General features: G+C 45.2%; 1 protein-coding gene across 4 annotated transcripts in view; it reads right to left on the bottom strand.

Annotated features, from left to right (window-relative positions):
- The window catches only part of LPIN1 (lipin 1), a 143228-nt gene that overhangs the window by 28965 nt on the left and 87354 nt on the right, over positions 1-26909 (bottom strand). For 2 of the 4 annotated variants that reach the window (XM_025353947.1, XM_025353946.1), the window contains 10 exons: positions 24534-24659; positions 22271-22378; positions 18824-18950; positions 15950-16256; positions 14544-14637; positions 13411-13601; positions 11284-11377; positions 10022-10091; positions 6531-6623; positions 3004-3083 (listed from right to left, as the gene is read on the bottom strand). In XM_025353947.1, the coding sequence (XP_025209732.1) occupies positions 3004-3083; positions 6531-6623; positions 10022-10091; positions 11284-11377; positions 13411-13601; positions 14544-14637; positions 15950-16256; positions 18824-18950; positions 22271-22378; positions 24534-24659 (1290 nt within the window). The remainder of the gene's footprint in view (positions 1-3003; positions 3084-6530; positions 6624-10021; positions 10092-11283; positions 11378-13410; positions 13602-14543; positions 14638-15949; positions 16257-18823; positions 18951-22270; positions 22379-24533; positions 24660-26909) is intronic. The other 2 variants (XM_025353948.1, XM_025353949.1) reach the window with 1 other exon arrangement.

Here is a 26909-nt window from a genome sequence, read left to right as displayed (position 1 = left end):
ATCATGACGGAAGGCAAAGGAATAGCAGGCACCTTCTTCACAGGGCAGCAGGACGGAGTGAGTGCAAGCAGGGGAAATGCCAGATGCTTGTAAAACCATCAGATCGCACGAGACTCAATCATGATCACGAGAACAGCAGCATGGGAGAAACGGCCCCCCTGATCCAATTCCCTCCACCCGATCCCACCCCTGACACGTGGGGATTTGGGGATTATAATTCAAATTTGGGACATTTGGGTGGGGAAACAGAACCAAAGCATATCATTCTGCCCCTAGACCCTCCCAAATCTCATCTTTTCACATTTCAAAACCAATCATGCCTTCCCAACAGGTCCCCCAAAGTCTTTTTTTTTTTCTTCAGATGAAGTCTTTCTCTGTCACCCAGGCTGGAGTGCAGTAGCACGATCTTGGCTCACTGCAGTGACCTCTGCCTCCTGGGTTCAAGCGATTCTTCTGTCTCAGTATCCCCCGAGTAGCTGGAATTACAGGCGCACGCCACCATGCCCGGCTGATTTTTATATTTTTAGTAGAGACGGGGTTTCACCATGTTGGCCAGGCTGGTCTCGAACTTCTGACCTCAGGTGATCTGCCCGCCTCGGCCTCCCAAAGTGCTGGAATTATAAGCGTGAGCCACCGTGCCCGGCCCAGTCCCCCCAAGTCTTAACTCATTTCAGCATTAACTCAAAGTCTACAGTTCAAAGTCTCATCTGAGACAGGTCCCCTCTACCTATGAGCCAGTAAAATCAAAAGCAAGTGAGTTACTTCCTAGATACAATGGGGGTACAGGCACTGGGTAAATATGCCTGTTTCCAATGGGACAAATTGGCCAAAACGAAGGGGCACAATCCCCATGCAAGTGTGAAATCCAATAGGACAGTCAATACATTTTAAAGTTCCTAAATGATCTCCTTTGACTCCATGTCTCACATCCAGGTCATGCTAATGCAAGAGGTGAGCTCCCACAGCCTTGGGCACTGCCAGAGGGCGGGAAGGACTTGGCAGACATCTCGCATTTAGCCCTCAGAGTCTATGTTAAAATACTTGAAACTCTATGGTTTGGGACTGAACGCGTGTCCTCCAGGTGACCACAGAGCCACCCTCCCCGATCGGTTTCTGCACTCTGGATCATTTTCTCATGAAGTTGCCGCAAAGACCCAGTGAGATGGGGTCTACTGCATCGGTGTTACTCTTAATCCCATTTCACAGATGGAGACGCTGAGAGGTGGATTAATTTGCCAAAGATCACACTGAAGGCTGTTGGACAAGGTCCCTGCTCTACATCCTGCTCTGTGCTACCTCTTGTGTTTAGAAATTATTGCCAAGACAGAGAAGGTTATTAAAATGAATTCCAGGAAAATGGGGCATTTCTAGTGTAGCTATTTAAGTTGGTTTAAGTTGCTGAGAGCACCCAGTTTTGCATCTTTCTTTGTGTGCCTCTTTCGGGGTAGTGTGCCTCCACGCAGCCTCCAGGTCAGCTCCATCCCAGCCTGTCTGGGCACTGACGGTGGCACTGGCATCTTTGCTCAGATGTGTCAGGGAGCTTGCCCGAGGTCCAGTGGTTACCAAGGAGCACAGCTGGGATTCCAAACCAGACCTGCCTGACTCTAAAGTCGGCTGCTTCCGCTACAGCTTGCAGAGTAAACAACCACTTATTTTAAAAATGTCTGGTTTCCATGCTGGCTGCTTGACGGATCACTCAGAGGGTGGCATGTTCTTGGCCTGGGCTCCATCCTCAACACACCTGCCTTTTCCCTTCCAAGCGCACTCACAGCCAAACTCAGAATTCCCAGCTGGGAAATGTCGAGACCCTGGTGCCTTCCCATTCTTTCTTGTGCCTGCGAAGCACAGACCAGGGGTGGGTCAGCGAGGAGGCACCTGGGACACCACCAGGGGAAACGGAAACATTCCCCTTCAAGAGCATCCCAGGCGAGAGCGAGCCAGGCCATTCACAGGCACATTCAAACTCAGCCCTGCCAGGTCCCACAGACTCGTCTCCACCCTGTTCTTCTCCACAGAGAACAATAAAGAAATCAGATCGTTTCCTACCTGCCTCCCACGTGGGTTTCTGTTTGTAGTAAAGACTCCTAGATGTAAAATTGTTTAAGACGCAGAGCCATGGCCAGGATTCAGGGGAATGGAAATCCACGCCTGCCTCTCCCATAAATCAACAACACATGGAGAAAGCCTCAGTGGTTCAGTGATGGTTGAGCAACACTTTGGAAAGGCTACTCTGCGGGGCAGTGGCCTCCAAGATACAACAACGAGTAAGATGTGGATCTGGCCCCAATTAATCTGTTAGCACTTTCTGTCTGCTAAATAAGAAATGGAATCCTGGATTTCTTAAGCACGGAAATACTGTAAACATGAAGTAATAAGTAAAAGATGGTACAGAGCAAATCATCCAGTGTCAGTATATGATACCTGCATCATAATTAGTGTATAATTGGACTGTCCTCAGAGTCACCTCCAACCCCATACAAAGAGATTAACCTGAAGACAAACCACAAATACTGATCAGTATCATCAAAATCTAACCTCTCCTACGCCAAGTGAACATGAATCCACGTTAAAAGTATCAACATAAGTCCTGGTCAGCATTTAAATTGCAGAGAAAGGCAAGTTCCTTCAGAAGTGAAACTTATTTCCATGTTATCGTTAGGGCTATTATGTTACTGTCATCACTGACATTATTCTCACTGTTACTATTGTCATTATTGTCATCATCATCATCATCTTTGTATAAAGGACAATCACATGCCAGGACCATGAGAAATGCTCTAGTTATATTATCTCACTTAAGGCTCACATTTATTTTGCAAATTAGCTATCTAAGGGAGCAACTGCATCCATTTTGCTCATGGGAAAACCAAGTTAAATAAATTGCTCTAGGTCACCAAGTGAATCACAGAGCCAGAGTTGGAACCGTGTGAACCCTAGGGGCATCCAGGCGGCATGTGCCATGAACTTGGACACTGCAACATCCCAAGAAGCCTCCTACCGCACCTGGTGGCCATGCTGAGCTGCGGTGGTTGCTCTCCGGTGCTATGTCCGTTGCCAGCCAAGCACTGCTCTGGCTTACTCTCCTAGAGAAGGAGAAAAGAAAGTCACAGAAGTACCACAGAGAAGGGGCTTGCAGGCAGCTGGTGTTTTCCCATGGGCTTCCTTAATGCAGGATCCCTGAAGGTAGACCCTTCCCCAAGGACGCCCACCCTAGCGATCGCCCCAGGAGTCTCTGGCTTTGTTTATTTCAGTGGGTCCTGATCGCTCCTTTGCTAAGAAGTATACGATTAAACCAAGAAATATTTTTGACAGAAATGAGTCTGTTATCCGTGAGTGTTTGTGGCACCAAACCAAACTCCATCATCACTGTAGCTTATGCAAACGCTTGATCAAGGGCTGCTTGGATTCTGGGGGCCTTTCAAAATATTTTCTTGAAATTGCTGATAGAAATGCTTGAAAATATTTTCATACCATATTTTGCCTGGGGAAGATGTGAAAGCATTTTCTTCTTTTCCAAGATCACATACTCTTACTAGAAAATCCTCTGTTGGTGTACTGGAAAGAACCTTGGATTTCTAAGAGAACACCTGGGCCCAGTCTTGTCTCTCTTGCTTACAAACTTTGGGCAAGTCATTTAACTGTTCAGAACTTCGCTTCCTCATCTGTGAAACAGGGGTGATATTCTCCATCTCCTAACACTGCTATGAGGACTAAAGGAGACTCTGTGTCTGAAACACAAAGCTAGGCACACAGCAGGCAAGGAAGGACGGAGATGGGCAATGGCCCTATGGACAGAAGAGACCAGAGAGAAATGCCAAGGGACCAGGGGTAAATGACTAAATCTCTTTATCCGTGCTCGTTTCATCAGGAGATAGGTTAACAATTTCTACTACGGTCCTTTAATAAAGAAAAGGAACAATACAAACAACATAATAGGGTGACTGTCTTAACATACGATTAGCATGAACTAATTTCAAATATCCTTTAGGTTTTTTAATAAGCACACAAATAACTGATATAATGTGTCCAGTTATGTTTTATCTATTTATCATGTGACTTAGCCACTACTATTAGCAATTTCTTCTTAGACTATTTCCCAAATATATATCTAACTGAAATAAGTATGTTTTAGATTTTTAAAGAAACACTTAATTTCATAATTGTTCCTTACTTTATAGCAGCACTTCACTTAATTCAAACTGGTGAGAATTTGGATATTCTACAAAGAAGTCACTGAAATATACTTCCACCTTAAATTCTAGAACATTCTGCTCTCTAGTAAGAAAACTAGAGAGGCCCTTCATGCTTTATGGCCTCTAGTATAAAGCATATATATTTGCACTCATTTGTCTGTAGCCCTTGGAGATCAGTAAAACTGATAAGAAGACCACAGATATGCTAACAGAAAACGTCAAAGAACAACTATATCTTGATAAAACTCTTCCAGCAAATGTTTTCCCTTTCAACTAATGGCATACATAGAGTTCATGGCAGTTTATGATTAAAATAACCAATTTGACTGTTGTCCCTGTGGCTTCTTCATACTACTTTCCGAGAGTAATCAGCACACCCTCAACAAATATTTGCTGAACCCCTACTCTGGGTCCAATATGGGGGCCAAGAACACCAAAGCAATCAGAGCCATACATGGTCTCTGCCTCATGGAGTTTTGGGTCTAGACAGAAAGGAAAGGTTCATCACATAGTCACACTAGTGATTATATAATTATCAACTATGACAACATTTATGGAGGAAAAGTTCACAGGCAGAGGACAGCAGACCAGACTCACATGCAGAGAAAGGGCTACTGGATCTGCTAGTTAGCTAAGCGAAGCAGGGGAGAGGGGTCCACAGGATACTACGTAATGAAAACAGCATGTGCAAAGCCCCCAGGGTAGAAGGTACCTCCAGCCATTGAAGCTAATGCACAGAGAGCAGAGGAAAACAGCAAAGATGAGATTAAAGAGGCAGGCAGGAGCTAGAACATACAACCACTGTAGGTCGTGGTAAGGACACCAGCCTTCATTATAAGAGCCCTGGGGAACCACAGTAAGGCTTTAAGCAAGAAGCAACATAAATGGCAGCAGTCCCCTAAAGAGACCAATGTATCCGCAGTACAGAGAATGAAGAAGCAAGGGTGAGGATGGGTGCAAAGAGACCATCTGGAAGCACCTCTGGGAGAGATGACGGTAGTGCAGATTCGTGGGAGTGGAGCTGGAGAGACATGGACACGTCAGATAAGTATTTAGGATTGAAAACTTATAGGACCTGGTGTGGGAGTGAGGCTAAAAGCATGAATCTCACCCACGGATGGACAGTGGTGCCATTTTCTGACTACGGCCCCAATGATGGAAGAACTCGCAAGAATCCCGTGAGTTCAACTCTGGAAGTGTTAAGTTTGAAATACCTTGAGGCATCCACAGGACAATGTCTGCTTAGTTGGCTACTTGATAAATGGATGTGGAGTAGAAAAGAATGTCCGGTTTGGAGACAACAATGGAGTCATCGCATGGGCAGAAAGGAAAAGTAAGAAGTAAAAGGAGAAAAGGTGGCCTAACATGAGCTTTGAGGACCCTCCTAGAGGTGACTAAGCCAGAGCGGGAGCAGCCTGCCGGGAGGAGGAGGCCCAGGTGGACACAGGGGCCTGGGAGCCAAGCGAAGCAAGTGCTTCAAGAAATAGGAGAAGGCAACGAAGATCTTAAAGAAATCACAGGCACTCATAAGTAAGGCCAAAGCCATGGACCTTCAGACATTCCATTTCAGTGAAAGGACTCAGAGAATTAGTCAACTGCTATAAGTATATATACCTCATTAAAATTGTCCTCACAGGCAAGGCGTGGTGCCTCACGCCTGTAATGTCAATGCTTTCAGAGGCCTAGGCAGGCAGATCACTTGAGCCCAGGAGTTTGAGACCAGCCTGGGCAACATGGTGAAACCCAACTCCGCTAAAAATGCAAAACTTAGCCATGTGTGGTGGTGCACGCCTGTAATCCCAGCTATTCTAGAGGCTGAGATGGGAGGATTGCTTGAGCCAGGGAGGCAGAGGTTGCAGTGAGCTGAGATTGCACCACTGCACTCTAGCCTGGGTGACTGAGCGAGCCCATTTCAAAAAAAGAAAGCAGGGGAGAGGAGGGGAGGGGATGAGAGGGGAGCGGAGGAGAGAAAAAGAAAAAGAAAAAAAAATTGTCTCCACAAGCAGAAGGAAGATATTTAATTTCTTAAGAAACTGAATTCCCAAGGTGAATCCCTTCTTTTATAGATGACGAAATCTTACCATAAGGGAGTGACTTGACCACAGTCTCCTAACGGTTACAGAGCCAGGGGGTGACCTATGCTGCTGGCTCCTGACCTTCCTCCCCACCTTCCCCAAGTTCCGCAAGCCCCAGCCCTGCTTCATGGCAGACTTGGCTCATGAAAACTCAGCACTAGGGCCTATGTTCATTTCTCTGATGTAACTACATGAAAACCAATCTCACTACACAAAACCAAAACTTGCTAAGTGTGAGCACTGCTTTGTCTTCTGGGCTTACCTCCTTGATCGTGGTGTTTCTTCCCCTCCATGAAAACCACCATCTTCCTCCCTTTTTGGGCATTTTATCCCTCATGATAGATTCCACAGTGGCCTGTTTTAAATGGATGGTAACATAAATAATGGAACAAAAAAAGATCAACTTAGCACATTCAAACCAAAAGAAACATACATGCAAATTAAAGTAAGATTTAAAAAAAAAAAAAAAATCAGAGAAAACACAACATACTATTTGTGGGTTAAAAATTTTAGAGAAGCAAAACCTAATGGCGTCCAAAATTACATGAAGGTAACTTAAGCATGAAGACTTAAGAAGATGTTAAAGGAATAAACAAACAACAAATAAAATACAACACAACAACAACAACAGAAAAAGAAAGCATTAGAAATCATTAGTGATTAGTAAGACTGGAAGTTTTCAAATTAAAGTGGCTAACTGGTTATTATTACTCTCAATATGATTATAAAATAAAATATGAAATGATTAATATGGGGTAGAGGATAAAACAGTTTTCAACAAAAGGTAAAATGCATAGGATTTTTATGAAGTGTAAATTTCTAAACATTTACATTAATAGGTACATTTGATTTTAAATCTCAAGTATTAAAAAGAAAATTTATACTTTTAACTTAGGCAAATGAGTTTAATGGGGAGATTAAATATGAATTGATAATTTTCTACGTTTTTTCCAAAGAACAAAATATCTATCTATCTTGAGGTTAATTCTAGGACCAAGGTAAAAGTCATGTAATGTCCCTTCCTCAATTTACAGAACTTTCAAGTAGCTGACACCTCAGCTAGTAACGAAAGAAAGACTTAAGCTGAAAGATTCAGTCTAACAGGGTGCAGGGAAGCAGATAGGTAAGTAATTTACTATGTAGCTTAAAAGATCTCTATCTGACACAAAAGAAAACCCAACTGCAGTAAAACACAAACCACTCACATCTAGTTCATAAATAGGACAATTCATAAAGCTGTCAATGACCCTATTTCCCCTAAATCTACTCATAAATGTAACAAAACCACAATTTAAAAAAAAAAAAAAAAAAAAGGCAAGCAAGCCAAAGAAAGGAAAAAAACAAACAGGAGTATTTTCAGTCCTTCACAAACTTGTTCTAATGTTCATTTGAAAAACAAACAAAAATAGCCTAGAAAATTCTCAGGTAGAAGAGTAGTAAGTAGAACAAGCACTATTGGATATTAAAATATACCTAAATATACTAAAAGAATGCAGTGTTGGTATACAAGGACACATATCACAGGAACAGAAAACAAAAGTCCAGAAATAAATCTAAATTCACAGAGAAATGTAACAGAAGGTGAAGTTGTAAGTGCCTCTGAGTGGAGGATAGGGTTAGTTAACACATGGTCCTGGGATAATTCAGTAGCCATGTCAGACCCTGGAGGATAGGGTTAGTTAATACACGGTCCTGGGATAATTCAGTAGCCATGTCAGATCCTGTGAGCAGCTCACCTGCCTCCCCTTTCTTGCTGACAGATCTGAAACTGTTCAAGAATCAGGCTGCAATGCATGTGGAGAAGGCTGGCTCAACTCCAGAGGATGCACCTCAATGGTCGAAGCCATTCACTGTCATTTCATTGCTTTGCCAAGAACTGCTTTAGAGGCAATCATGCGACCAACTTTGGCCAATGAAATACAAGCGAGCTGCCCCCACCCTCCCGTTTCAGATGTGGCGGTATGAGGAGATGATCTGTAGGGCAGCCATCTTGTGACCATCAAGGAAAAGCTGAGAAAATCACAAAGAAGCTAACCCAAATTCATCAAGCCTGAAACTGTCAACCTCCAAGATCCTTGTCATATGAGATTATTACTTAAGCCACTTTTAGTCATTCTGTTTCCTAAAACAAAAAGCATCTTCACCAATTCAAGAATTTCCTAGGAAAAAAAAAAACTGGTTTGGTTCCCAATACCTCCCTCATTAAGCTCAAAATAAAATCTAGATGGATGAAAGATTTTAAAATCTTTCAAAATTTCCAAAACTTGTAAAAATACACCCCATATACAAGAAAGCACAAAAAGAAAATATAAGGCCTATCTTCACAAGTTTTGGAAATGGGGAAGCAGGGCCATTTTAAGTATGATACAAAACCCAACAGCCATAAAAGATAAGATGGGCAAATTCTACATTTAAAAATAATGTCTATATTAGAGAAATGCCATATATAGAGTCAAAAGTTACTGACTTGTAAAAAGATTTAGCATGCATATCACAAGAACTAATTTAAGTTTCAGAGCCTATGTGGATTTCTTTTTCAGTGAATAAATAAATCCTTTAGCTATATTGCTATTGCAATGGGCTTTTTTCTTACGGATTTGTAAATGTTGAGAACAGTGACATAAAAATGTGTCCCAGGCCATGGATACCATGGCAGGGACAAAATAAAAACCACTCTGGAGAACATGCCCTCAGCCCAGTCCACAAAGGTACCCACAGATAAAGCACCATCCAACATGAGATTACAGTCCTCAAAACACAACGCATGCACACACACACACACAGACACACACATGTACACATGTGCACATACACACACGCACACACCTGCACAAGTATGCACACATACACACGTCCACACACACGTGTGCACATGCTCACATGCAAATGCACACACATGCACATATGCACACACGCACATGCACACACACTGACACATAGGCACAGGCGCACACACACACATACGCAAACCCAGGAAGAAGTAAGCCTAGACTCAACAAAGTCCGATTAGACCTTCAAGAATCTCAAGTATTAGAACTGGCTGACTGACTGCAACATCCTAAGGCACACAAAAGCTTGCTAAGCACACAAAGGATACAAACAAGTCTAAGGCAGTCTCTGCAGCAAAAAACGTATAATCTAGTAGGAAGATCTATCATTGAAAATTAACAATTCCCGGCTGACTGTCTGGTGAATTGTTTTGGGGAGGATGAGAACACTGCAGGCTGGCAGGTGGTGTGGCTGCCCTCCTACCTCTTCCCTGCGGCCACTTACCTACTCTCCCCTGCAGACTGGGAGCTGCCCAGGCCCTGTACTGGCTCCAGCCTCAGAGAATCAGGCATGGGGCCGGCTTCCTGGCTAAGCAGCACCTGACACTGGCACGGACACCTGCGCCTGACCTCGATGCCTGCTCCACCCCTTCCAGGGTGACACTCATCTCCCTTTGTCCTCACTGGGCTCTGAGGTCCTGGCACCCGTCTGCTCAGCCTCCACCTGTGCCCCTTGCACGGCAGATATTGAGAAAGGAATCTTTGGTCCATGATTGGCAGGTTTTGCCTCGATAAGGAGGAGGGGGAACCACGTGCACGGTGCAAGAGAGAGATCTGAAACTCCTGGCCTGTATGCTCACGAACTTCAAAACAGCACAGTGGAATTAACTCTGTGGTTTCCACAATAAAAGTGAAATTCCAATCACCCAGATTAAACTATTCATCATTTCTAGCATCCCCTTTTCTTTCTCATGTTAAAGCTCACCTTTGGCAAAGGTTTCTGGAAGGCCTGCATTGCCAGGAGGAGGGGTGCTGCTGTTGTCCAATTATAGTATCTAACACAAAACAATGAAACAGATGTCAAAAAACCGAGGCTCAGACTGAAAACCTTTCCAATGTCATATAAAGTAGTCAAGGAAAGCTCAGGACCCCAGCGAGGTCCTTAAAGAGCTCAATACTCTTGCTAGCCCCCTCCTCTCCCCCAGGCAGAGGCTCCCGTCCACCTCACCCCAGCCACTAGTGAGGGCCCAGCAGCAGCCGTGCCAGCAGGGCAGACAGTTGGACATGCCAGCAGCCCAAATCCCACAGTACAGCTGCTGCACCAAACCACAATGTGCTTGGGGTATTTCTTGCCACACGTTAAGGAAAAGGCAACTAGGTGTAAAACATCCATGGCTTAAGGCAGAAAAGCTTGCTAACAGTCTGCAAAAATAACTGTACATCCCTTGCCCTCAGATAATGAAGTTTTCTTTTTTTTTTTTTTGTGAGACAGAGTCTCGCTCTGTCACCTAGGCTGAAGTGCAGTGGCTTCATCTCAGCTCACTGCAAGCTCTACCTTCCGGGTTCAGGCCATTCTCCTGCCTCAGCCTCCCAAATAGCTGCAACTACAGGTGCCTGCCACCATGCCCAGCTAATTTTTTGTTTTTTTTTTAGTAGAGACGGGGTTTCACCGTTTTAGCCAGCATAGTCTCGATCTCCTGACCTCGTGATAAGCCCGCCTCAGCCTCCCAAAGTGCTGGGATTACAGGCGTGAGCGACTGCGACCGGCCAATAATGAAGTTTTTCAAAAGGGTAGAGATGTAGGCTACTCTGATATACCCATGTGCTGCAGAGTGTGACTATTCACATTCAATAAGAACATCGAGCTGGGTGTAGTGGCTCACACCTGAAATCCCAGCACTTTGGGAGGCCAAGGTGGGAGGATCTCTTAAGCTCACAAGTTCAAGGCTACAGTGAGCTACAACTGCACACAGCCTGGGAGACAGAGCTACACCTCGTCTCAAAAAAAAAAAAAAAAACTAGTAGAGATAAATACTAAAACTCACAGGACTGAGGGCTATCGGAACCTATCAGCTGTATTGCCAGTTCTATGGGCATGGAACTCGGACCACAGTGAAGGCATAATAAAGCAATGTAGCAAAGTCTTGATTTTATATATTTCTAAGGCTTAATGTCTAGGTCTATTTGAAAACATGAAACAGAAACAGTATCATGCTACTGCCAAAGTGACTTTCAAGAGGTACTTACTTACTCCCAATCTTTACCACGAGATTGGGGTCATCGATAATAGCGGGGTTGTCCACAAACTGTTGATACGACACAGCTTGCTCCAGGAATGCATCTGTGACAGCAATTGTAGAGGATCAGGGAAAAAGAAAAAGACAGATCAGCTCAAAATTAGGCCTACCTTTCATTCGCTCACTCACAAGTGTTTTCTGAGAGTTTGTGCATTCCAATTGTGCAGACAATCCTATAAAATGTATTTGTAAAGGTCGCGCCATTTTATCTGGAGGGCGGTGTCTGCGCAGCAATGCAGGGAGGCCAGGACAAGTCTGAGGATGCTAGGGGACATGTACCTTAGTTGGGGCACATACGTTCACACAGGGAGTAGGGGTGAAAACAGCATGCACGTGCATCTGCACAGGTAGAGTCACAGCTACGCATGGCACAGAGGCCAGGCTCCCTTGGCTGAAATCATGATTATTGGGCTGACCCTGGGCAAGCGGTTCACCTCCCAGGCCCCAGCTCCCTCCTCTAGCATGGGGATAATAACCACATCTGCTTCCTAGGGTGGTCATGGGGACTGATAAGGTCGTGAATAGGAAGCACAGGGCCCTTTCGAAAATGGGGCCGCCTCCACCACAATCGGAAGCAGGAATGGCACTGTTCTCACCGCACTGGGGCAGCCGCACCCGGATCAGAGCAGAGGAGAAGGTGGTAGGGTCAGGAGGCCCAGACCTCAGCCCTGGACGTTCTCAGTTCTTTGACCGGCTCTGGCAGCTGGGCTGTACCTTGAGCCTTGACCGTGGTTCTGACCATCTCCCTGGCCCGGAGCCATGCCTGCTCCTTCCCTGGGAGCTTCTATTTACCCTGAACCAAACCGAAACCCAGCAGACATCAGACACTAAGAATCTCCTCTGTCCAGGAAAAGAGTCCCTGGGTCATGATGCCAGCCCGACGGGCCTCGACATGTACCCTCAGAGCCCACATCAGGACCTCCGGGGACTCTCCTGGGGTCTCCTGACTGTGACAATCTGGCCTCACCTGTAAGGACTGGACACTCGCAGATCCTGCCCCATGAGATAACACTCAGATAACAGCGCCCGGCCTCGTCAGTGCTGCCACCCCATGCCCCCAGCTCATGTGTATCAGGGAGGGAACACCCAGGGGACTCAATGGGACACTGGTCTCCTCACGCCAGTGTCCAGATTGTGCGCTCGCCCCCCATGACCTCAGAAACACAGTGGGGCTGGGCATTAACACGTGGTCCTAGGAAAACTGAGTGAATGAACGGAGCTGGCGGGACCCAGCACACAATCTTGTTTCCGCTCTCAAAGGAATGGCTGGCAAGGGCATGAGAACAAAAAGGCCTCAATCTTTGTGGAAGAAGAAATTCCCAAAGCCTTGAAGGGACCAGGGCGGAGGCAGGAGTCTCAGATGGCAGCCCTGGGTGGAAGGGGAGATGCGGGTGGCTCCTGAGAGGTAGAGGGAAGAAGTATACAGCCTCGGCCCCTTCCCTGCTAGAAATACCACGAGGGGATGGAAAACAGGAAGTAGTGGGGGAGGGGGCGCGAGGAGTGCAGGGTGACTGTGTCTAGTTCCCGCGTCCATCAGCTGATAACTGCTGACTGCGCCCCGCTGTGGGGCTTGGGCACACCCCACCATGGAACTGTCAGGAGGCCCTGGCAGGGCATTGCTATGAATGTGGCAGTGCTATGGATGAATCACCTAAGCCCACCCTATTAACACCCTTTGAATCCAGCTGGGAAAAGTTCCCAGCCCTCCTCTCACCAACTCAGACCTCCCTGCTCCAAGGCGCCGGCACACGTCTCTCCTGCTGCCAACGCCCTCTAATTTAATTAGACTGACACCCCCCTCTAGCCTGCAGGCTTCTGGAGGCCGTCCCTGCAGTGCTCGCCTGGGGCACAGGGGACACATAGTGATGGCCTGAGCCATGGGTGACCCACAGAACTCTGAGGCCGCCTAACTGCAAGCTAGAAACATCGGGGTTACGAGTTCAGTGCTATCATTTGTGCTGTCATTAACCGCAACCAAGGGAAAAGCCGCCTTGACACGTACTCCTTGGAGAAGCCTAAGCCTCTGGGCCTTCTGACCGGCGGCCACCAGAGGGCGCCCGCGCGAGGCCCGCGGTACCTTTCGTGATCTCCCGGTGGTCGCTGAGGCCCCCGCAGAGGGAGATGGCGATGGAAGGGAGGTCCCTCAGCCCGTCCGAGGTGCTCTCCACGCCACTGTCCACGCCTGAGCTGCCCACAGACTGCGGGGACTGGTTGGCCGACCGGGCTCCGTTGTCGCTGGCATGTTTTGTGAGTCCGGAAGGGTCTCCGCTGGAAAGAGGAAAAGCGGCAGAGACCGGCTGAGGACTGTCCCAGTCCAGGGTCCCACATCGCCATCCAGTGATGCTCTGGCACGCGGCCACCCTCAGAGCTGCAGACGGCTGCATCTCAGCACAGATGTTGATTAAAGCACCACGACAAGGAAAGAGACATTTAAACGCCTTATCTTAGGGGACAAAACCATTATTTCTCAGCCGGCTGCATCTCCCTGTATTCCCCTAAAATACACTGAAGAGGAAGGAAGCTGTCCTCCCTGTTCCCTGCCCTTCCCCTCCAGGCGCCAGCCCTGCCCTAGATCGCAGGCGGACTGGGGGTGGGTCCCCAGGATCACGGGAGACCCTCCTGGTCGAGAAGAAAGGGCTGCGGACCATGACCACTGTGGACAACATGACCTCAGGCTTCAGAGGGAGGGCAGTCTGGTGCCTGCATCCCTGTCCCGAGGTCGGGACGCCGCCCAGTGCCCACAGCCTTATGTCCACAGAGAGAGCAGGCGCATTTCACAAGGCAATGGGAGACTCCTGCTGCCTCTTTTTTTTTTTTTTTTTTTTTTTAAGATGGAGTCTCACTCGGTGGCCCAGGCTGGCATGCAGTGGCATGATCTCGGCGCACTGCAACCGCTGCCTCCTGGGTTCAAGCAATCCTCCTGCCTCAGCCTCCCAAGTAGCTGGGATTACAGGTGCATGCCAGCAAACCCAGCCAATTTTTGTATTTTCAATAGAGACGAGGACTCACCACGTTGGCCAGGGTGGTCTCAAACTCCTGACCTCAAGTGATCCACCCACCTCAGCCTCCCAAAGTGCTGAGATTACAGGCGTGAGCCACCGCACCTGGCTGGCTTGCACACTTTCTAATCAAACATAAGGGAAAACTGAGCTCACACAGAATGATATTCAGATTATCGAAAATGACGTGAGGAATTAAGAGGAATTTTACTTTTTGGGGAAATACAGGGCCGCCACTTCAGGATCCATGTCTGTGAGGTCATCCAAGTAGACGCCGTCAGCACCAAGATGTCGGCTTCGTTTATCTAAAAGGGCGAATGGCTCAAGTTAGAAAACCACTCTTCTAGAAATGACCTCATGGCCTTGTATCTATAGAAACAGCATTTAAACACTATGTGCAGATGTGCTTCCAGGTACTCAAACTTCCTAAGAACCACAGTAGTTCCAAATGTGTTCTGTTTTGTCTGGTAAAACTGAATGGCAAGAGTTTTTTAGACAAATACTTTGAGGTTTGGGCACAGCACCGTTGAGGGTGAGAAGCTGGTTTTGATGGACTTCTTCCATGATGATGCTGGAGAAAGAGTGGATTGAGGTCACTCTTGTAGGTACCGAGGCCCCTCACTGGAGGCCACAGCCTGCGCTTTTCCCATTGGAAAATGGCGGGCAATACAACATGACCGTAGACCACCAAGGTCCACAAACCAGGGCCGTCATCCACCATCGTGTGGCCAGGATCAAGTTAGTTAACTTTGCTGAGCCTCATTCCTCCCCTGTAAAGTGCCTGAAGTGTACTGAGCACTCAACGCATTGAGGCTATTACCATTATCATTACACTTATTATGAAATGATAAAAGCTTTCATTAGGCACTTCCCCATCAATACCCCAAGGCAAAGCATCCGACCCTGTGCATTGTCAGACACTGGGTATGATGACTTCAAATGTCCTCTTTACTTCTGGCAGAGAATGACGTAATTGGTCCATACAATTCTAGAATACCACACGAAGCTGCTGGGTGGATGGAGATCAGGCCTGGCATCATTGATACTGACACACAGCCAGGAGTGCATTAAAGCAACGCAGAGCGCCACTGCGTGCCAACCACTATGCCAAGCGCTGAGGAGAGAAAGGTAAGTTAGATAGAAAGGACTCTTGATCTCAGACTATGGGGGAGTTGAGCAAAAAGACATCAATAAAATAATGATCATTTGAAATCATGATAAATGGTATGCAGAAATTACAGTGGGTAAGGGGCTGGAAAGCAACACAGGTCAAGAAGAGAGGTGGCCAGGATTAACCTAATAATCAGCTTTATTAAAGTCACATTTATGGGTCCCATGGTGTGCTGAAAAGGACTTAACTCTCCCAGGTCTCAGCAGCCTCAGTGTGTAAAATGAGGAAGTTTGCTACATGATCCTCAAGGCCTCCTTCATGTCTGATTTCCTATGACTAAATTCTGATAATTAAAAGATTCCTCCGAAGAGCACAGACTAAACATGATCATTGTCATAGTTCAGTTTCTACCTCAGTTCCCTTGGAACTTTGGAAAGGACCTGTCATTTGTAGAGTGAGCACAAACTATGAACAGGAAGACAGCTGGGGAGCCCCAACCTTCATACCTTTTTTCCTGGAAGGAGAATCCGTCTTGTTTGCTGTCTGGACTACACTGGCAGATGGGGGTTTGAGCTCCTCGATCATGGGCAAGAGTGGCGCTGCTGCTCCTAAGGTCTCCAGGTCTTCTTCATTCACAAACTGCATTTCTGTCTGAGGCTTGTTCTGGTCCAAAAGCGCTCCCCCGGCCAGAGTTGGCGATTGGTCACTAAAAGTGTCTGAAGATTCGCTGTGAATGGCCTGAAAGTGACTTTTATCACAAATTTTTCTAGTGCTCAATGGGCTGGACTCTTTCATCTTGTGTGGAGAGGAAGACTAGAGCAAAGAGGAGAGAGGGACAGAGAGAGAGAGAAGGTCAGCACAGAGGCAACCAGAAAAACTGAGTGACCCAAAGAGAACAAGAAGTAATCAAAAGTAGGCAAGGACTTTTAAGCCTCGGGAATCACCTGGTGATTTCTATACCTGCCAAAAAGTCCGGAAACCAAGAATATTAGGTCCAAAGCAAATGAACTTTCCTGTAAAAAACATCAACTGCCAAAGAGAAGTGAGATTAGCAATGTCAACAGACAGGAGCACCCTAAATGCTCACTGTTAGGTGACAAGTCTATTCACACATACTGGGATTCTCTGTGGCCATGAGAATCAATGAATTACAGCTACACCAACAACATGAATGAATCTTGCAAAACTAATCTCTGCTGTTAAGATCAAGTTTACCCTTGCAAGGAGCAGAGGGGTCAGTCTGAGCAGTGACCGCAAAGAGTGGGGGTCTCTACGCTGCTGGTCATGCTCTGCTTCTCGGTCTGGGTGCACGTTGCACAGATCTGTTCCTGCTGTGAAAATGTATTGAGCTATACATTTACAATCTGTATTTTTCTGTATGTATATTTCAATGAAGTTTACTCCCAAAACATGAGTGAATAAGTCAAGATTTGGTGATGGTTGGTTCACATGAGTGAGAAATTAGCATTTCTGATTCTACCACAAGAGGGATTTCCAGTTACAGAAAAGATTTATTCAAACAAAACCCAAAATGCAATTCATGGGCTAAAAAGAGGGGAGAAAGTATTCACTTCTCTATCTGATCAAACAGCGTCAATGGAAAATGAAAACAATGCTAACAGAAAATCTGCGGTTACAACTTTTTGCCCGAAGAAGTGATGGATTTGCACTTCCATGCTGTTTCTCCAGCAACTAATGACATCAGCTTGCAAAGAGAGTTGGCTGGGTCAGCACCATAGCTGTGGACAGGGAAATCAGCATTTTCTGTGAAATCTAAATGTAACCTAGAAAGGAAATGGATCCACAACTTTGGCCTCAACAGACTACTCTCCAAAAAGCTGCCCATCTTGACTCTTTATAAGGAATGTTTTCAATAGTCATTCACTCACTCACTCACTCACTCACTCATTCATTCATATCACCAACACTTATTGGGGATGCAAGAGGCTATAGCATCTTCTAAGGACCTTACAATATTTTTTAAAGCTTGTGATATAATAACATAATTCAAGATGTTTATAATACATTAGCATACCAAGTAAAATTTCTTGAAAGAAAAGACTGTGTTCATTTCATGTTTTTAGAAACATATTTGTTGAACCAATTATGTACCTACATGTAAACCCACTGCATTTCCAAGATAGGGAAACTGAGGCTCAGCATGCATGTGGCACAGCCAAGGAGAAAGAATGCAAATATTCAGAGGGCCTACAGGTGCCAGATACTTCACATACCTACATTAGCTCTTCTAACCTCCCAACAATTCTGTCATTTTCTCACAATTTTACAGATGAAGACACTGAGGTTCAGGGAAGTCTACTCATTTGCCCAAGGTCACCTTTCTAGCAAGTGGTGGAGTGAGGACTCAAACCCAGAATAACTTGCTGCCTCCCAGGCCCTCATTCTCTCTGCTACACTCAGCTACTTCTCTATGTATTTTGGAGATATCTATAGGGTCAAATTCAGGGTCCCACCAACAATGAGGGCCCAGAAATACTTACTACTTGATGAATCAAAACCTCAAGGTTTTCTGACTGTGTTTATCTATTAGGCTGAAATCTTTCATTTCTGTTCTATTAGCCTTTCCCTCTCCCAGGGCTTTCCCAGATGTCTCTCTCTCTGAGGGACACAAGAACATGTGGATTCCAGTTCTCACAACTCAGCTTCTCTTTCAATGGGCCAAGACTCCACATCTCTCTCCCTGTGGCTTTGCTCCAGTCATCGCTGACCTAGCAGAATCAAGAGCTGGAAGCTATTTTTGTTTACAGTTTCAAGACAGCAAGATTGTGTGTAAGTTGTATTTCTTTAATTTAATTTGCATTTAGCTGTGATAGAAAATGTGGATCCTGGCTAGGCACGGCAGCTCACGCCTATAATCCCAGCACTTTGGGAAGCCAAGGCGGGTGGGTCACTTGAGGTCAGCAGTTCAAGACTAACCTGGCCAACATGGTGAAACCCCGTCTCTACTAAAAATACAAAAATCAGTGAGGCGTGGTGGCAGGCGCCTGTAATCCCAGCTACTCTGGAGGCTGAGGCAGGAGAATCGCTTGAACCCGGGAGGCAGAGGTTGCAGTGAGCCAAGATAGAGCCATTGTCCTCCAGCCTGGGTGACAGAGTGAGACTCTGTCTCAAAAAAAAAAAAAAAAGTAAATCCTAAGAGGAATCCCATAGGTTTAAAATCTACAAAAGCAATGAGACCTCTATAATGTTGGTAATGTGGAAGAAAGTAATTCCAACATTCAAGGCTAATCCTTAATATATTTTGGTTTACCTCTGGCTCCTGGTAGCTGTGTTTCTTGGCTATGCTATGATACTAATTCCATGTCATTTAAGCTAAGTTAGAAATCTTCGGTCCAGGGCAGAATTGAAGAGACGCTCACCTTAGCAGCCTGCGGCAGCTCTCCCCACAGCCAGAGCATTTCTGGATTCTTCTGCCCCGTCCTGTCTGTGGACTTGCTGACCAATTCTGAATCACTTTTAGGTGTTGAAGGTCGGGAACCGGAAGGACTTAAGAAAATACAAAGCGAAAATTAAGGTGGGAAAAGAAAATTTGTAAATGTTTTGGGCCCAGCTCCATGGCTCAAATAGCCCGGAAAATGCACCCCCAGCTGTCGTTCGCCCTGAGCAGAGCTTCATGACAAATCCCTCCTCCGGCCACCAGGGGGCAGTGCAGCGCGTCCCGTGGAAGGCGCTCCCCGTGGGTCGCCCGCCCCACCCTGCCGCCTGCTGCACCGCGGAGAAAAGTATGTTTTACAAAAGAAAAAGATGGAAAGAGAAAGGGAAAAATAGTCTGTTCTCACCTCAAAAAGACCACCCTTCCCCACCCCACTCTGCACTCGCATCTCCTGCATTCTGCTTCCAAACCAAGTTCCTCTGCTGTCAGAGGGCTGCAAAAGGGTCTTGGTTGGCTCGGGCAGGCACTCATTAGAGTCTATATTTTAAATATTTATAATCTGCACTGGCCTCGGAAACAGGGAATTATATGCCAGTTTTACCAAAGATGCTGGATGCCACAAATAAACTGGATAACGTTGGGCAGGAGCCTCCAAGTTGAAATTTTCTAAGATCTTATGTCTTCCAGGAATATTTGACAAGGGACTCACCAACTGGCTAAGGCTCGCTCAGTAACCACCTCCATGTTTCCTGAATTTTTACTCTGAAGACCCAAATGAGGTCTTACTTCTGCCCAGCCAAAGTAACCATCCAAAAGTCACTAACTTATCCACAAGATCCTCACCGTATTCTAAACAACTTAGAGAAATATTATTTATAGCAGCAACTCTTGTAATTATTTATTGCCGCGTAATAACATGGTTAATTATTGCTTATTTTCCCACATCATTTCCTCTAGAGGAAGACCGCAGAGTTTTCAGACAAAGCAGGAAATAAAGTTTTGCAGTTTCCCTTGCCATCTTGTTTCCCAGACCTTATCTATTCTTCGGAGACTGATGCTCCTGGTCTCATTGATCTTTGAGTTACAGTTCAACTCCAATTGAATACAACTTTCCTGTCAATACAAGGTGAGTTCATGATGATCCATAACTTGTATCCAACAAACAGGGACCCTATGGGCTAAACTGATCCTGAATCTCTTTGCTCAAGCTCCATAGAGTAGCTAGACTAAGCACCCCCTCTCTCATCTCACACGGAGAGGCAGAGGGTGGTCCCTGCTCCCTTGGTGCCCCCGACTCCCAGCCCTTCTAACGACATGCTGCCACAGGGTAGCCTGTATGCTCTCTTTCTCCTGCCTGGGGAGAGGAGGCTCCTGACATCACACTAGGAGAGCTTCTGCAATGGGACACCCTGCTCCCGACAGACACACATTTCTGCCCTTTAGGGAGCAGTCCTACGAGAAGGCACGTGGGGTCCCCACACATCCATGTGAGAAAACTTCCCGGCCTTTCAACCTCCTTGCTCCTCCAGTTCTACAACTGGACTTCTCCAAAGAGACAACGCTTTTATGGCACTGAAGCATCTACAGTCACATGTCCAGTATCACTGCAATGGGAAAAGCGCAGGCTGTGGCCTCCAGCGAGGGGCCTTGGTACCTACAAGTTTGACCTGAATCCACTCTTTCTCCAGCATCATCATGGAGGAAGTCCACTGAAACCGGCTTCTCACCCTCAATGGGGCTGTGCCCAAACCTCAAAGTATTTGTCTAAAAAGCTCTTGCCACTGTTTTACCATACAAAATAGAACATATTTGGCTGTAAGTTCTTCGGAGCAATAAATTATCTCACTGCCACTAAATGAAATAAAGTCCTTTAGACAAAGCTTGCTCTGCGCAGGGGTCGGCAAACATTTTCTGTAAAGAGCCCAGTGGCAGATATCGCGGGCTTTATGGGTTTTATGACGTCTGTCGCAACTACTCGCTGCCGTGGTGGTGTGAAAGCAGCCACAGCCAGTATGTAAACCAACTGCCTATGCCCGGGAAAGCTTGACGGAGGCAGATGGTGGACCAGATTTGACCCATGGGCCGTGGTTTACCAACCTCTGCTCTAGAAGAACAAAAATGTGGAACACAGTTCTCCTGCAGCGATTCCCAACTCCAGAGTTCCTAACATTCTGGTCCCTTCATAAAAGCCGCAAGCCACGAAACAAAGCCGTAGAGAAACTCAGGCGTGCCAACTCATGCATAAGGAGCCCAGCCCTACACGAAAGTCTAAGCTGCAAGTCCCTCCCCGACAGCAAACAGGCCACCACCATAAATGCTGCCCGTTCAGGCCACAGCAGCCCTTCTTCAAAGGTCCTGTGCACAAATACAGATGCACTTTCTGCCGACCGTCACTGAGGGAATTCACACGGACCGAAGACGACCCAGGAACGGGGCCCACTGCCAAGTGGGATTTACCAGAAAGATGACTCCAAAGTGCTCTGTCATCAAATATTATTATTTTAAGATCAAGGGGTTGTTCAAAAAAGTAAGCTTACAAGGTCGATGACTGATGTTCATAAATAAGGTATTTATTAGCCTTATCAAAGTTTTCAGTATTTTTGCCAGTCCCAATGAGGCTAATTAGTTGTAACTGTTTACGACTTTGTTTTCCTCATTTTAAACGGACTTTTCTTCTGCAAATGTAGCCTCTGAATGAAGTACATCCTGAGGTCTGGTTCTTTAATCAAAAAGAAAAAAAGGTTTTCCCATGTACAGATTAATCGTAGCTTCATTTGCTAAGGGCTTATAAAGTAAACCATGTAAGTCCATAAAATAGGTAGGTCAAAACTGAGGGAATGAAGGCGGAAATCTGAGATGACTGCATCGAATGAACACACCAACCTGTGATCCTCAGCCTGAGACCCAGCCCATTCTCCAAGATTCTGTTCTAGAAATGCTGTGGAAAGTGTCTGACTCCATTATTCAGATAGCCCAATAAACTGCTTAAATGGTTATAATAAATTCAAGTGGTATTCCAAAAATATCTTGTAAACTTATCTGTCAAACAACCCTACACAGAAAACAGAAGATCATATTCCCAAGCTGTATTTCATTATTCTCATTTTCAAAGCACTCCACAGAATTAGGTAAAATTATTTGCTTAACCATAATTTCCAGAGAGTCAAATTTAGGAATTAAAAAAAAAAAAAAATCTGATCATCTACAAATGCTTATAATGAAAGGAAGAGAGTAATCTATAGACATATTGTTTCATAAGTAATTTGGTTAGTGAAATCGATTTGTAGGAGTTAGATCAAAATTTTCACTTCATATAATCTACAGGTATTTTCTTCATAAGTAATTTGGTTAATGGTAAAATACACTTATAATAAGAGTTAGACCAAATTTTTCATTATTGAATACATCCCAATGGGGAAAGTAACTCCTCTACCTTTCCGGAGGATGGAACAGGGAAGACCGTGGAGGGCAAGAACTAGACAGACCTCCCTCGGCCGCATCTGCAAGATGAGGGGCAGTCCTTTTGCAATCTACCAGGCTACTGGATACCACCACGTGATACACATCAAAAGAAAGACAAAATCAGAGGTCAATTACATCAAGTAAGATTATATAAAGTATATTATATAAAGATTATATATAAGATTATATAAAGTATTTGACTACTCTCAACAATGACATTTTTGAGAAAATAAAGCAACTCAGGCATCTGATAACGGCAGAGCACTGGATATTGAAATTGCTAAGAAACCAGGGTGAATTTTCTGAGACACAAAAACAGGAAACTGCCAAATGACCTATTTCACTTTCTGTTTCACCCACGTGTAGGAGTGATCGTCTCTGGTCACACTATGGTGCTGAATCAAACTACAAAATCCAAAAATCTGATCGTGTGTGCTGTCAACTGTCTCTTTACAGAAAACACCTAATTCCAAGTGTGGAAATGTAACTATTTATCCTAATTTGTCATTCCATTTGGTGACGGGCCGAGCTACATAACCTGACTCAGTCATCGTGCTGCATTCATGAGGCAAAACGTTACAGATGTTTGGAGCATTAAACATGCTCAGAGTTGCGTTTAAAGTGTTTCTTTTAAATCCTTAAAATTAACCTACAGTGCTTGAACAGAGTTTTCAATCCATTATTGGGTTCTAAATATTTTACGTTATTTTCCTCCTACACCACTATTTTTCCCTCCACTATTTTATCTCCACACACCTAGAGAAAGAATGAGAATCTAGAAAGGTCTTATATCTGCACTGTCCGTTATAATAAACCACCAGCTACAGGTGGCTCCTGAGCACTTGAAATGTGGCTGGTCCAAATTGGGATGTTCTGCACATGTCAAATACAGAATGGAGTTTAAAGACTTGGTATGAAAACAGAAATGTGATGTATCTCATTAATAATTCTTTAAAATTGATTGCTTGTTGAAATGATATTTTGGAAATATTGTGGTCAAATGAAATATAGCTTTAAAATTAATTTCATCTTTTTTTAACTTTTTAAAAATAGGGCTACTGGAAATCTTAAAATTACATGTGGAGCTAGTTATTATGTTTCTATTGAACAGGGCTAGGCTCTGACGCAGGCCGACCTCCACGCAGGGACTTTGTCACAGGCCTCAGCCTCAGCCTGCTGGACTAACCTGCGACATCAGTATTGGCTGGAAACCAGACGTGGAACGTATCTATTTTCTCTCCAGCCTCCATGTCAGCACACACTGGCGACTGCTGCTTGCTAATGCACAAGGTTACCCTGATCAAACTGGAACTGGGGTAGCGTTTTGATAAGACTGGCTTTAGGCAGGAACCCAGAGTTTCTAAGAGCTCGCACACTTCTACTTCAGATTCCAGAAGTGAATCTAAAGCATGAGGTGTACGAATAATCCAAGGATGTCACTGGCATTTAGACCAGCGTTTCTCGGTCTCTTTTTCATTATCACCACACCCCCGAGCATTCTGAGAAATTCATAGCCCAGCTCCACCCACCATGAGATTTGAATGCTATGGCCCCTTAGAGACCACAAACCATTATAATGTCTACGATTTTGTTGCCACCCAAGAATGAATTTTCATCCCAGTGGGGGTTATATTATTTCCTGTGTGAGAACACAAGATTTAGAGCTACCCTCTTCCCCCAGTCCTTTGAAAACTAGCTGGGGGGCTCACTATTCCCACAGGCTTCACTGATGTAAACATCTCTGGGGTCATCGGGATGGCATTTGCACAGTGAGCAGCTCTAGTTCTCCAAGTTCTCCTCTAGGGCAACTTGTGAGTTCATTCAGGGAAATAAATATTCTTGAATTCGGCAGAATGGATTAAGTGTGGGGGAGGCATCATTCTAATAGCTCTGAACGACCTCAGCGGCTCCTGAAGCAATGCCTGTGTTTTTGAATTTTACTTAGGGCTAAGTATCAAGAAAGGCTCTGCCACTGTGTTTCCTCCTATTAACAATTAGCATGATGTAATTTACACGTTTTTCCTTTCAAGTTCACCTCCAGGGAGCTACAGCCATATCTGCAGATGGAGTCTGACCCCAGATATAAGTGTATGATCTGAACATGTTCTGTTTTTAATCCTCATCTGTACCTCCTACTCTGCACTGTGGTTTTCCTGGTCCTAATTATTTTCACTTTTCATTTCTACTTCATTCTTTTCTTAGAATTGTTCCCCTGGGCCAGGGGAACAGCTTACCTGGGAGTGGGCGACCACTCTCTATCTGAATTAGGGTATGAGGCTGACTGAGGGTAAATCACGGCCGGGGAGAGGTTTTCCTGAGGAATATCATCTTGGAATGGAGACATATCATTAGGAAGAGTTCTGGAGGAAAAAAATAAGAAGACTAAAGTCAAAGAATTCTTAATGATAGATTCACAATCAAGTTCCAATTTTTTCTTGATTAGCTCTAAGTGCTTTGTAATTAACATGATCTCTTTAAACACCCAGACCTGTTCCAGGCAGTGGAAGGGGAAAAAGTGATACCGGCATCCATGAATGTGTCTACGTGCTAATGCTCTGGCTGAATTCTAAATGTAAAATGATTTTGTTTCGGCATTTGGACTCAGACACGCGTGTGGTGATCACGCTGCTGGCTCCTCCCATCATGCCACCTTCTGTTACCCTACACAGTCACGTTCCAAACGCCTGGGAAGTAGAGCGGCCCCAAACCGGCCGGAGGGTGGTATAAAACCCCTGCCAGGTACAGGCAGAGCTGCCAAATAACTCAATGACCATACGCTGATCATGTTTCGTCTAGCAGAAGAAATACATGGCATCAACCAAACATGCCTTATGGTTACAGAATAACTGCAAACGACCTAGTTTCAGGTATAAGCACACTCACTACTAAATATAGTTCACAATTTCAGTCATGCAGAGGCCATTGTCTGCATGCTGATGTTACCTGGAACACCTACCACTACATTTTGGACTTCACCGTCATGCAGAGAAGGCAATTATAAGAAGCCCAATGACCCTGGTTCTGAGCCTGTCACAGGTTAGAGGCTGTAGTTGGGAAAAGCAATATTCGTTGCCAGTTGACATTTATTTTTTACCGGAAAAAAAGATATATTCTATTCCGAATAATGATGCAGGAAGATACTCCTGATGTTCCTTATCCCTTCTTTATGTTAACAAAATTATCAAAAATTACACTGAATTACATAAAAATCTGAAACATCAAATATCCTTTCAAAATGAATTTTATCTTTTAAAACTGGCACTTTTCACCAAAACAGTAATACATACAAACAGAATTTCACTACACTGTTTTTTGGTTTTTTTTGTTTGTTTGTTTGTTTGTTTTGAGGCGGAGTCTCGCTCTGTCGCCCAGGCTGGAGTGCAGTGGCCAGATCTCAGCTCACTGCAAGCTCTGCCTCCCGGGTTTACGCCATTCTCCTGCCTCAGCCTCCTGAATAGCTGGGACTACAGGCGCTCGCCACCGCGCCCGGCTAGTTTTTTGTATTTTTTAGTAGAGACGGGGTTTCACTGGGTTAGCCAGGATGGTCTCGATCTCCTGACCTCGTGATCCACCTGTCTCGGCCTCCCAAAGTGCTGGGATTACAGGCTTGAGCCACCGCGCCCGGCCTTCACTACACTGTTAAAAGCAAAGAAAAAGGAAACAAAATTTCCATTAAACTTTGGACCTAAGTCAACATTAAAAAGGAAAAAGTTTGCTTATAGAGAAAACAGGATTTTCTTCATTCACTTTTAAGCCTGAAATCAGCGCTTGCCTATAAATCAGCCCAACTGTGCACGGTTGGTGCTCAAATAAGAATAAAGAGGTTCCAAGAAAATAGGTTTGGTCATGAACTATTAATTTGCTCAGTTCCTGTTTCTTGACTCCATCCCAGGCTGCAAAAGTGATCAGCCAAGGAGGTTTGGCATCACCAACTGTCTCTTGGCTACAGCACAGCAAATCTTTATACCACTCTAAGATTGAGTCCACATGATTCCAAAATTCAGCCTAAAATAGGGGTTCCCAACCCCTGGGGTCCGTGTCCCTGTCAGAACCTGGGCCACACAGCAGGAGGTGAGTGGCAGGCAAGCTGGCAAAGCTTCATCTGTGTTTACAGTCGCTCCCCATCCCTCACATTACCGCCTAAGCTCCTCCTCCTGCCAGATTAGTGGCAGCATTAGATTCTCATAGGAGCGGGAACCCTGTTGTGAACTGCACATGTGAAAGATCTGGGCTGTGCACTCCTTATGAGAATCTAATGCCTGATGATCTGTCACTCATCACCCCCAGATGGGACTGTCTAGTTGCAGGAAAACAAGCTCAGGGCTCCCACTGATTCTACACGATGGTGAGTTGTATGATTATTTCATTATATATTACAATGTAATAGTAATGGAAAAAAAGAGCACTACAAATGTAATATGCTTGAATGATCCTAATACCATCCACCCCCAGTCCATGGAAACATTGTCTTCCACAAAACTGGTCCCTAGTGCCAAAAAGGTTGGGGACCACTGGTCTAAAACACATAAAAGAATAAGGAATTATGGGGGGGAAGTTTATAAAAATAATCTTGAACGGGTAACTGTCTGATTCTGGTGCAGCCCCTCCAC

The sequence above is a fragment of the Theropithecus gelada genome, chromosome 13 (assembly GCF_003255815.1).
Source record: "Theropithecus gelada isolate Dixy chromosome 13, Tgel_1.0, whole genome shotgun sequence".
In the NCBI taxonomy this organism is placed as follows: Eukaryota; Metazoa; Chordata; class Mammalia; order Primates; family Cercopithecidae; genus Theropithecus; species Theropithecus gelada.
Note: the sequence above shows the minus strand (reverse complement) of the source record. Positions and strands in the feature narration are given on the sequence as shown.